The 13,306-nt window shown below is 38.4% G+C and overlaps 1 protein-coding gene and 1 pseudogene across 11 annotated transcripts in view; one reads left to right on the forward strand and one right to left on the reverse strand.

Moving 5' to 3' along the window:
• The window catches only part of LOC308525747 (ferritin light chain-like), a 1,112,779-nt pseudogene that overhangs the window by 188,252 nt on the left and 911,221 nt on the right, over positions 1–13,306 (forward strand). The gene's annotated exons all lie outside the window — the stretch shown is intronic.
• The window catches only part of PPM1B (protein phosphatase, Mg2+/Mn2+ dependent 1B), a 71,720-nt gene that overhangs the window by 31,598 nt on the left and 26,816 nt on the right, over positions 1–13,306 (reverse strand). For 9 of the 10 annotated variants that reach the window (XM_081100567.1, XM_081100569.1, XM_081100564.1 and 6 more), the window contains one exon: positions 5,780–6,639. The exons of the other annotated variant lie outside the window; for it this stretch is intronic. In XM_081100567.1, the coding sequence (XP_080956693.1) occupies positions 5,780–6,625 (846 nt within the window). In that variant the 5' untranslated portion in view covers positions 6,626–6,639. The remainder of the gene's footprint in view (positions 1–5,779; positions 6,640–13,306) is intronic. 10 annotated transcript variants of the gene reach the window in all.

Genomic DNA, 13,306 nt, shown 5'->3' on the forward strand with positions numbered 1-13,306 from the left:
TTATAAGCTTCTCAGTATCTCCAAGGGGGGAGGGAAATCAGGATTTCCAAAATGGCTCAAACTACTTCCATTCCTTAATGAAACCCAACAAAACTTTCATGATTAATATTAGAAATACCGCATTGGCTGTATTAATACAAACACATACACAATGGTTTCAAGTAGCAAAAGAGAAAGAGAGAGAGAGAGAGAAAGAGAGAAAGAGTAAGTCAATACATTCTTTCACAAGAACCAGGATTTTACTATGCAAGTTCAGATCCGGCAAAATTTTATACCATAGATATTCAAGTCCAAGATTCACTTCAATACTAATGATTTTTAAAGCAATTTTATGGGAGGAGAAACCAAGATGACAGCATAGGTAAACACCGGAGATTGGTGCCTCGCACAACCACTTCAAAAATACAACTAAAAGATGGAACGGACATCATCCAGAACCACAGGAAGGCTGGCTGAGTGGAAATTCTACAACTAGAAGGAAAGAAAAAAGCATACCGAGATTCAGAGGAGGTGCAGTGCGAAAGTAAAATACTAAGGTGCGGAGGTGCATATGGAGAGGGCTGGCGGCTGAGGACACGATTGTCTTTTTCAATCGGGAAGGAGTCTCAAGCTCTGAGCTCCAGTTCCGGGCGAGTCTCTGGGGACCCAGACTCATACCGGAGAAACAGGATTGTCTGGCATCGGTCGGAACTTGAGGGCAGCCCGGGCCTCTGAGGGCAGGACTGAGAGCAGCCATACTGCTCGCTCCTCCCGCCCTGTTGATCCCCTGGGACCCCACCCCACCCAAGCCCTGCATGGAGGCTTTTGCATATGAAAGGCCCAGCCCTTTGTAATCTGAAAATTACTTAACAAACTGGCAGCTGCCCCAAGGCCCCAGGGCAATTTACATTGCTTCACAGCTGGCTTCTGCTGGGTAGCCTCAGGGAGAGGCTAGATTAGCACCTCCTTAGATCCAAGAGCCAGTGTATCCAGTGGTCAGAGTGGGACCATCCAATTACAACTCATCAGATCCATAAGGGATACACTCAGGGGGCAGACTCAGTGAGCACCAAAGCCCCACTGAAGCAAGTCTTGCCCCATAAGGGTGTCTTCAGCACAGAAGTTCTCCCACCATAGACACAGCTGATTCTCACAGCCAATTGGCCTGGAAGTCAATTCCTCCCAGTGTTACCTACAATAATCAAGGCTTAACTACAAGACTGTGCACAAAGACCACAAGGGGGTGCACCAAGAATGTCTACCTCAGGTAATTGGGGAGGCTGAGCCACCGGGCCCTATAAGACACTTAGCACAGAAAGCCACTCTATCGACACAGCGAAGCATAAGAAATGCCGAGACAAAGAAATAGGACACAAATGACAGAAATGGAGAAAAGCAAACTACTGGATATAGAGTTCAAAACCACACTTTTAAGGTCTCTCAAGAACTTTCTAGAAACCGCCGATAAACTTAATGAGACCCTCAAGAAATCTAGTGAGACCCTCAATGTTGTGATAAAGGACCAACTAGAAATTAAGTATACACTGACTGAAATAAAGAATATTATACAGACTCCCAACAGCAGACCAGAGGAGCGCAAGAATCAAGGCAAAAATTTGAAATATGAAGAAGCAAAAAACACCCAACCGGAAAAGCAAAATGAAAAAAGAATCCAAAAATACGAAGATAGTGTAAGGAGCCTCTGGGACAGCTTCAAGCGTACCAACATCAGAATTATAGGGGTGCCAGAAGGAGAGAGAGAGCAAGATATTGAAAACCTATTTGAAGAAAACTTCCCCTACCTGGTGAAAGAAATAGACTTACAAGTCCAGGAAGCACAGAGAACCCCAAACAAAAGGAATCCAAAGAGGACCACACCAAGACACATCATAATTAAAATGCCAAGAGCAAAAGACAGAGAGAGAATCTTAAAAGCAGCAAGAGAAAGACAGTCAGTTACCTACAAGGGAGTCCCCATACGACTGTCAGCTGATTTCTCAACAGAAACTTTGCAGGCCAGAAGGGAGTGGCAAGAAATATTCAAAGTGATGAATGCCAAGAGCCTACAACCAAGATTACTTTATCCAGCAAAGCTATCATGCAGAATTGAAGGTCAGATAAAGAGCTTCACAGATAAGGAAAAGCTAAAGGGGTTCATCACCACTAAACCAGTATTATATGAAATGCTGAAAGGTATCCTTTAAGAAGAGGAAGAATGCCGAAACCGGTTTGGCTCAGTGGATAGAGCGTCGGCCTGCGGACTGAAAGGTCCCAGGTTCGATTCCGGTCAAGGGCATGTACCAGGGTTGCGGGCACATCCCCAGTGGGAGATGTGCGGGAGGCAGCTGATCAATGTTTCTCTCATCGATGTTTCTAACTCTCTATCTCTCTCCCTTCCTCTCTGTAAAAAATCAATAAAAAATATATTTAAAAAAAAAAAAAAGAGGAAGAAGAAGAAAAAGGTAAAGATACAAATTATGAACAACAAATACACATCCATCAACAAGTGAATCTAAAAATCAAGTGAATAAATAATCTGATGATCAGAATAAACTGGTGATTATAATAGAATCAGGGGCATAGTAAGGGAGTGGACTGACTATTCTTGGGGGGGGGAAGAGGTGTGGGGGATGCGGGAAGAGACTGGACAAAAATCGTGCACCTATGAATGAGGACAGTGGTGGGGGGGTGAGGGCGGAGGGTGGGAGGGGAACCGGGTGGAGGGGAGCTATGGGGGGAAAAAAGAGGAACAACTGTAATAATCTGAACAATAAAGATTTAATTTAAAAAAATAAATAAAGCAATTTTATGAATAAACAGAATACCTCATATTTTTAGAAATCCCAATTTCTTCTAACCATTTTCTATTTTAGTAACAATAGTATGAGCACTGCTTAGCCATTCCTTATCTACCTATCTATCTACTTAAAAATCGAATGGAAATTATTTATATATATGCCAATATATAAATATAAATAATTTCCATTCGATTTTAAGTTATAAAACGTACATCATATCCCATCAGTTGGAAAATTAACTGGTAGTTTCAAGAAGTTTAAATATCCTAAGATATTTAAAGGAAATAATTTACATTTACACCTCAACATGTAATTTCAATGATGCTGCTTCTATTTCTACATGAAGATAACTTTCCTCTAAACACAAACTATAAATGTGTCTCAGTAATTTTTATTCAGCAATTTAAAAAGAGTCTTCCCTTTTGGTTTTATGCAAACCACCCCGCACAATCAGTTAATTTTCCAGCTGACAGGATATAAGTATTCATCCATTTATAGCTTCACACTGTAAAAAGGCAATCCTGAAAAATGATTATCAAAAACAATACTAATGCTACTTAGTATTTCATGGCTGTGAAAATTAAATGAGTTTTTTAAAAGTGTAAAGTGTTTAGAATAACATTTGGTTCATAGAAAGTAATAATTTACTGATACTATTGTGATTATGATGATTATTACAATCTCCCTAGATTTCATGAGTTAACATATAAAAGTGCTTGTAAACTATTAGGACATAATGTGTTAGAAGTGCTAGAAAATATTAACACTTTATTTAAATCAGGGGTCCTCAAACTTTTTAAACAGGAGGCCAGATCACTGTCCCTCAGACCGTTGGAGGGCCGGACTATAGTTTAAAAAAAAATTATGAACAAATTCCTATGCACACTGCACATATCTTATTTTGAAGTAAAAAAAACAAAACGGGAACAAATACAATATTTGTATTTGCATGTGGCCCGTGGGCTGTAGTTTGAAGACCCCTGATTTAAATCTATTATCATGGAAACATCTACTTAAAAACTGGATCTATTCCTACTGAGCAACCAACACCTACTGAGCAACTGCTAAGGGCTAATCACTGGCCCAAATGCTTTCCATGGATTTAAAAATTTATATTCTATCTTTCAAACTAAATTCAAAGCAATTATATTCTATTTTAATCACATTGTTTCATAATATTGCTAACCCTTATTTTTACAATACAAACAAGTGGAGTGACAAAATTATGTGGGTAGAAAATAGGAATGGTTAAGAGGTTTACTTAACTCCCTAAGTAACAGAGAGTGGGTCATAAATCTGTATGTTTCAACACAAAACAGCTAACTAAACTTCTCAAAACTGATTTCAATTTGAGCAGAGTTTCATTCAAAGAACTATGATGAATCACGTATTCCAGCCTCTTGTCCCTATTACTATCATTTACGATTCATGAGATTCTAGAACTCTTTCTAGAATCTTTTAACACTACCAAAAGGCATATTTATCAGCTCAAACTAAAAGCTATCAAGTGAAATATTTCCCCAGAATCATCTAAACTCCACGTTCAGAAAGGTGGGGTCAAAATTCCTGAAAACTAACATCCTTTCAATAAAAGGAAGAGTGCTATTTATCTACAATACTTATAAACATGGAGATCTCTCTACAATATATTAAATGAAAAAGAAGATTGAGCCTTGCTGGCATGGCTCAGTGGTTGACCGTCAACCTATGAACCAGGAAGTTACGGTTAGATTCCGGTCAGGCACATGCCCAAATTGCAAGCTCGATCTCCAGTAGAGGGCATGCAGGAGGCAGCTGATCAATAAAAAATATACAACTCATACTTTTACTTGTTTTTATCTTATCTACTAGGAGGCTCAAAACTAAATTACAAACTTTACCTAGTCTAGGGTTCTGGTGTATCTACCAACATTTTATGTGGCTCTTGATCTTTTGTGTATCTAGCACAGAATTATACTTATACTAGAAACGCAGTGCACAAAAATTTGTGCACTCAGGGGGGTCCCTTAGCCCGGCCTGTGCCCTCTCAAAGTCTGGGACCCCTCAGGGGATGTCCACCTGCTGGCTTAGGCCTGCTCCCTGGGGTATCGGGCCTAAGCTGGCAAGTCAAACATCCCTCTGGCAGCCCGGGAGCCCTCGGGGGATGTCCACTTGCCAGCGGGGAGAAGGCCTAAGCTGCAGTCGGACATCCTTAGCGCTGCTGAGGAGGCGGGAGAGCTCCCGCCACCACCTCTGTGCTGGCAGCCGTCAGCCTGGCTTGTGGCTGAGCAGAGCTCCCCCTGTGAAAGCGCACTGACCACCAGGGGGCAGCTCCTGCATTGAGCGTCTGCCCCGTGGTGGTCAGTGTGTGTCACAGTGACCAGTCATTCCCAGTCTTTCTGCTGTTAGGGTCAATTTGCATATTACCCTTTTATTATATAGGATACGTCAAACTGCTTCATAATAAGATTTAAGACAGCTATTGCCAATGCTGAGAATTTGAATTAAAGTCACATTCTGGCCTGGCTGTTGTGGCTCAGTTCAAGTGGCTGAGTGTCGACCCATGAACCAGGAGGTCACAGTTCAATTCCCAGTCAGGGCACATGATTAGATTGTGGGCTAGATTCCCAATGGGAGGCATGAAGGAGGCAGATGATTGATGATCTCCTCTCATCACTGATGTTTCTATATTTCTCTCCCTCTCCTCCCTCTCTCTGAAATCAATAAAAACATATATTTTTAAAAGTCACATTCTGTATAGATGCTCTGCCACAGCAACAAGCCATAAAGTACTTAAATGACAACAAATACTACAGAAATTTATTCAACTTAATTTTCAAATTAGAAGGTTGAGGCAAATGAGAATGGCTTAAAAAAAAAGGTTTCATTTCTGCTGAAGAAGATAACTTAAAATTATGCAACCATAATGAAAATATTAAGTTTTAAAAATTTGCTTGATTTTACTTACCATGTTTCTTCAAAATTAATAGGGTATTTTAATTATAACAAAAAGACTTACATACCTTATGTAAACAAGTGTCCACCACCCAATTGCACACATTTTCCAGGTCATCAGATACCTCAAGCCTAGATTTAACAAAATCACAGAGCTCCTCATTACTCATAACATCCCAGATCCCATCACAAGCCAAAACGATAAATTCATCATCTTCTGCTCTTAAAAGTTCATAAACCTCAGGCTCTGGAGAAACTAGTTGTTCTGTTGGGCCCTTGCCATCAACACACTTGTAATCATAGTCCCCCAGAGCACGAGACACTGCTAATGAACCATTAACACGCTGTATCATTACGCTGCCTCCTGCATTTTGGATACGCTCCTTCTCCCTTGGATTGCAAGGCTTGTGATCCTGGGTGGAAAAGCAGACTTGTCCATTCCTACACAGAACAGCACGTGAATCACCACAGTTGATAAAGTAGACATGCTTCGGTGAAATCATAACTCCCACTGCAGTTGAACCACTCCTGTCCATTCCATTTCTGAGGTCTGAAAAGTTACGCATGAATTCATCAATTTTCAAAAAGCCAGTTCTGATACCATTCTTGACATTTTCCACTGAAGGCTCATGAGCAGATCCTGATTTTGCAGCTGCCCTGAAGTCTTCATTATTAGTGATGTGTTCTAATAAATGTGTTGAGCAGTAATTTGCCACTCGGGATCCAGCATGACCATCATAAACTGCAAAAAATGACCAGTCTTCCAAGCCGTGAGGAATACCTACAACAGCTGTGTGTGCGTCTTCCATTTCCACTCTCCATCCTTGCATGCTGCTCAGGCCATAACGTAAACCATTCCCAGCACCATGAGCATTATGTTTCTCAGTTTTGGGTTTATCCAAAAATGCACCCATGTTTAATAATTAATCTGAAAGAAAAAATTTTATAGGTGTTATATATTTAAATCTGACAAGAGAATTCACCTATACTATCTCATATATTCTCTAGTAACTCCTATCCAAGTATATTTTTCAGATTTATCTGAATTTACTAAACAGAAACACACACACACACAAAACAAGAAAATTTCCCTGCACATCCCTTTTCTACAACCATGGTTTCGAAATCCTAGCACATTACAATCATCAAACCAATTAAATCAGAATCTCTGGGGATGGGACTCAGATATCAGTAACTTTTTAAAGCATCTCTGGTGCTTCATATGTGCAGCAAGTTGAGAACCACAGTTCTAGGAGAAAGGAAAACCAAGAAACAAAACATGGTTAAATTTTTTTTTATAATTCAACTTACACAATAACTCTAGGGTTCAATATATAGCACAAGAAATAAAAAGTAATGCTCTCTTGATCAGATGAGGAAAAACAGGAAGAGTGTGGGTGTGTGTTTGGGGTACAGGGGTGAAAGTGGTAAATCTCATCTTCGGTAATGGGATAAATAATTCCTAAAACTGGGGGGAAGGGGGATTAACAAGCACATGATTTAGAGATTTGAAGATAAACTCCAAAGAATTCAGGAACTAAGATTTAGAAATGGTTGGTTCTGGTGAATCTCCATGGCCTTACAGAACTATGTTGTTCTTTAAACTATGTCAATGCTTATTTTAATTTAAAAAGTTAAATTAAAGAAGCCTAAAGTAAAACAATAGCATATTACATGGTAAGATTTAAGGAACTGCATTTCAAATCATAAGCTAATCTCCCTAATATAAAGGTCCTATAAGAAAATGACCACGGTGATAGAAAAATGGACCAGAAACACCCCCCACAAATGGATCTTAAAATATGTCCAAACCTCATATTCATAAAAGAAATGAAAATTAAGAATACATTGAGATATCAATTTCATGGATCAAACTGGCGAAGATCAAAGGTTTGGTAATCATTTTCTCCATGAGATTATGCAGAAACACACACTGCTGATTTCATTAAACTGGTACAATCTCAGTAAAAGGAAATTTCATAAAATCTATCCAAAATTGCAATTGCACATATTCTTCAACCAAATTCTAAGAACATATAGGTTTACTCCTATATATACAAATATTCACTGCAGCACTGTTAGAAAAAGTAAAATATATAAAACTATCTTAGCTATGCGAAGTAAGCCATTTGGACAAAAATAAGTATCACATGGTCTCACTCATTTGTGGAATATAATGAACATAAAATGATGAACAAAAAGAGCCAAAGGGAAAAAAATATTAAAAATATAACAGAAGTAATCCTATTATTTGCAGATTTTTAATATTTCCTACAACTTTTATGATATTATGCTAGTACAGTTTTGGTAATATTATATTTAAAATATTTTCTCTTAAAATACTAATGTTTATTGCATGTAATATTATATTTAAAATTGTTTTTCTTGAAATATTAATGCTTATTGAATGTAAATGGCTAATTATTTTTATCTACAATCTTGTAATAAATTTATTTTGTATACTGTAAAAATAAATAAACCATCAGTATCACCCATTTGGGAACTGATTAATAGGAGAATCAAGATTCATAGTTAATGATATGTAGGTAAAACGTAATAGCCTACAATTTAAAAATATATATATGTGTGTGTGTGAGCATGCACACAAATATACATATTCATTTTCTAGAAGAAACACAGAACTGGAACCTCTGGGGAAGAGAAATCAAGAGGCTGGAAGACAGGAGTAAAAGAAATTCTATTATATAGTAGAGGCCCAATGCACAAAATTTGTGCAAGGGCCTTGGCCCCGGCCCCTGGCCTCCATGGCCTTGGCCGTTGGATACTTTTTATGTCGATGAAATTTAAATTGCAGGACAGATAAGACAAATAGCTACCTAAATAATTTCATTCTCTCTTTATTCCTTCATAAGTACAAATGACAGCTACTATGTCCAAAGGTACTTTAGTTGCTTGAATCCATCTCTATAGTACAATGGCAGCAGACTGCCAAGAGGTGTGGTCAGAAAGCAAGCCCTTCAGGGACAACCAGGTGACTATCTGAGAGGGCTAATGGTCCTCTCACCTCTTGTTATTTCAATTGATTTTTGCTCCAGAGGATTATTATAATAAGTAACCAAAATATGCTTTTATCTTGTTTGAGGCACTTAGGAATAAGCAAATACTTCCATAGTGCTCATTCTGTGGCATGCACTGCTTAAATGCTTCACAAATATTAACTCATTTAAATTCTACCCTTTAGAAAAATTAGTATCAATAAAGCAAACAATTCTCAAAGAAATATTCAGCCAAAAATCTTTACAAAGTAAATTATTAAAATTTCAGCAAAGGACATTCAGATACTACAAAATTCCCATTCTCCTTTCTACAGCTTGCACACTTTTCTAAAGGAGCCACATGGACATTGGGCAAGCCTTGCTTAAAAAGAGCACAATCTGTCAATCCCATCTGCTTCCTGTCAAAAAGGATGAAGTGGTGTCAGGAATGATTTAGGCCTATGGACAAGATTTTTTCCTAAGGGTTTCTGTTCTTTTGACTAAAAAGTAACATATATAGCAATAATAATAGTGCTTAGGTTTTTTTTGTATGAGCTCTGTAAGCCAGGCTTTATTAAGAGATTGATGTTCATTATATCATTGATATCAAACAACAATTTAGTAAAGTTAGTACTATGAATATCTACACTAATATAGAGAAAGATGCAAACTGACTATACCTTCACAAAGCCCACCAGCCAATCAGGAGTGAGTATGCAAATTAACCCAACAAAGATGGCAGGTTAATTTGCATACACAGTTGCCGAGCGGCTAGGGGCGTTCCACACAGCCCCAGCCGCTCAGGGCCGCTGGGCAGCGTGGGAAGGCAAAGGAAAGAATGCAGAAAGGTGGCTTCAGGCCTCTGGGCAGTGTAGGAAGGCGGAAAGGTGGCTCCGGGCCAGAACAAAGGCAGAAAGGCGGCTCCGGCTGGAGCGAAAGCGGTGCCGGCAGCCAGGGGAAGGAAGGCCCATTCTTGCACGAATCTTCGTGCATCAGGCCTCTAGTTATACTAATTTGTGCACCAGTGGGGCCCCTCGGTCTGGCCTCCAGGATTGGCCGAAACTGGCTCTCTGACATCCCCCGAGGGGTCCCACATTGCGACAGAGCGCAGGCCAAGCCGAGGGACCCCACCAGTGCATGATTGGGGCCAGGGAGGGATGCAGGAGGTTGGCCAGCCAGGGAGGGACCGCAGAAGGGCTCCAGGGCGTGTCTGGCCCATCTGACTCAGTCCCGATCAGCTGGACCCCAGCAGCAAGCTCACCTACCGATTGGAGCGCCTTCCCCCTGGTGGTCAGTGCATGTCATAGCAACTGGTTGACCAGTCAACTATCTGCCCCCTGGTGGTCAGTGCACATCATAGCAAGTGGTTGAGCGGCCTTAGCATATCATTAGTATATTACGTTTTGATTGGATGAACGGCCGACCGGATGATCAGACACCATATTAGGCTCTTATTATATAGGACTAAGAAAACTTAAATACCTAGTGTACCCAGATAACAAAATTTATTGTAGCAAGTCATAATTCAAACAAAAGCAATAGCCTAGAACTGGCATTCTCATCTCACGGCTCAAGTGATTAATGCATTTTGAAGCGTTTTTTATTCTTTTTAAGAGTCAAAATAGTATAAATAAATGTTTGCAGATTCAAAAAGCAAGGGTACCAAATGTAATGTGGTACCCAGATTGGACCCTAGCACAGAAAAAGAGAATAGAAAAACTGGTAAAATCCAAATAAAACTGGACTCGATGTATGTCGTTTCATAGTTACCTTGCCATCTCCCATTTATAAAAAAAAAAAAAAATTCTATCATTTCAATGTGTGTACATATGTGCTTTATGTTTTCTATTATTTATTTACCACAAGTAAAGGTCAGGAATTGTTATCTGTCTTTTAAATTTTTTTTTACTGTTTCACTTCATTATTGCCGTGTATGTGCTCCATGTGAATGATGTAGGTGCTTATGCAGGTCGGTTCCCACTTATGGCAAAAATCGCATTAAGTCGCGCCAAAGGAAAGGATCTCCGACGTAACCTGCAATCCAAGGACCTACTGTAGTACAAATAATGGTTTCTTAGTTTAGACAAATACACCACAGTAATGTAAGAAAACCAGTATAGAGGGATACTAGCCTGTGACTTTCTATACATCTAGAATTATTTCAAAATTAAAATTTTATTTAAAATATTAAAGTAACAGGTAAGCCTCAGTTAGGAAGAACTTTATACCAACCAATGTGGTGCAAGGATTATAAACTGGCTATGGAAAATTTCTCTACCTGTGATTTTGCCAATCCCAGCTCGGAAATGCATCCTAAAAATGCCAAGATTATATAATAATTAGAACTCTGACCCAATATTCTACTTCTGAGAAGTTATTCTAAATAACCCAACGGTACATAAATATTATTTTAAAAGATTAAACAAATAGAATCCATCAGCATATTTTTAAATTTTTTATAACAAAATAAGAAATAGAAAAATGGTTATATATTTGGAAATCAGTAACGTAAAATTCACCATAAAAGATCTTTGTGCATAATGATATTCATTAGAGTGCTACTTATACTGAAAATAAAAACAATTTGTATTTCTAACAATAGAAGAATGGAGTAAATGTATAACTGGTTTCTCAACCAGGGGAGATTTTGTCCCCCAGAGGGTATTTGGCAACATTTAGAGACATTTTTTTATTGTCACAACTGGCATGGGGAGGGAGTGGAAGGGAGAACTACTGGCATCTAATTAGTAGAGGCCAGGAAGGCTCTAAAACATCCTATAATGCACAGGCCATCCCTGCAGCAAAAAATTATCAATGATGTTGAGGCTAATAAAACCTGGCCTACAGGATGAAGTATTATACAGCCATGGTCTACTAAGAATTTAGAGAAAGCGTATTTTCAATTTAGGTTATGGAAAAAAATAACACAATATATTTAAGCTATTTTAAAGGCAAATAAAGAATCCTATGGAAATGCATTCCCTCACTCTCTTCCATGCCCTCTCCTAAACACAGCCACTTAAAGCAGGAGAGGAGTAGAGAAATCAGGCCCGTTTCAGTCTTCCAAAATGCAATGCAGAGAGCCGTGTCAAACACTTCAACGAAGCAAAGCATGACACAAGCGTTTCATAACAACTAAACTGTTGTCCTTTCAAACATGTGAAAGGATTACAAATTATATCACAGTGGCATCAAAATTATATTGAGCTGAAGACAGGAACAAATCAACAGATGCAGAAAGAGGCTTTGTCTGAACTCCACTCTCCTTACTATCTAAAAAGCAGTCTTCCAAAAGAACTAAATGAGACAAAAATCCCTCCCTTCAAAGGGAGGCTTCCAATAATGGGAGACTGACTTCTATCACCTGAGATGAGAAGTCAGCACTGAGATAAGACATAAAACATTGTCAGAAGACCACCCCCCTCCCCATCTACTCTCCTATTTGTCTTTTCCTAAAAGTCTTTTGTTATTCCATAGTGCCCCTCCTCTCCATCCCCTTCCCCATTAAAATGGCATATCAACTCTAAATTCTAACTACTTATTTGGGCTCCCATAAATAAACTTTGTCTTTTTTTCTTGCTTCTCTGTATTTTTTCAGTTTAATTCACAAGCCCCTTACCTCACAAGAGGGTAGAGAAAGTTTACCTCCCACACATGCAAGAATGCAATTTCATTCTCCTAGGCCCATTCTTAGAAAAAAATTTTTTTAATTAAAAACACACACACATTTTTTAAGAGATCAAATTCAGCTAAATAAGAAATGACTAAAAAAGTGATGATAGTCCAACCCATGTGGCTCAGTGGTTGAGTGTCGACCTATGAACCAGGAGGTCACAGTTCAATTCCTGGTCAGGAGGCAGCTGCTCCATGATTCTCTCTCATCAATGATGTTTCTATCTCTCTCTCCCTCCCTCTCCTTTCCTCTCTGAAATCAATAAAAACATATTTTTTAAAGTGATGATAAACATAAATCATAATCAAATAGAAATAAAACAACACTAATAGAAGGTGCAGGAAAGAGGTGAAGGTATAGGTAGCATATATGTGTGAATTTCTTCTTTCTTGGGGGAAGAGGGTCACATTTGTTTAGTGTTTAAATAAAGTGACAGATATACAAGATGTCCCCAAAAATGTATCCACACTTAGAATAATTATAAAGGCAGTGTTTATTAAATACATTTCATTTTCAAAATGTAACAGAAATCAGCTACTATAAAGAGTGGTAACTGAAGAATCAAAAGCAGATGGTAGAAGATAAAGTAGGAAATATTAGAAGTAAACTAACTGCCACATCTTTCAGATTTTTATTACATAATTATAAAGACAGCCATCGATGAAATAGATTATAAAATGTCTAAGTCACAGAAAGAAAAAACATGCCCAAAAGCAAGACAGTAAAATATTTTAAAATTTCAAACATTTTTTAAAAAGAGAAAGCAAATACAACTCAGAATAACACTGTCATGTTAATAGATATAAACTCACCTATTTTAAAAAAAGAACTTCCAAAACAAAATCCATCTATCTACACGCTACATTTTAAAAATTCAGCCACAATAAAGAGACCCAGAAAGGTTGAACATGAAAGATAAAATGATA

Source organism: Myotis nattereri (assembly GCF_964212035.1).
Source record: "Myotis nattereri genome assembly, chromosome: 10".
Taxonomy (NCBI): Eukaryota; Metazoa; Chordata; class Mammalia; order Chiroptera; family Vespertilionidae; genus Myotis; species Myotis nattereri.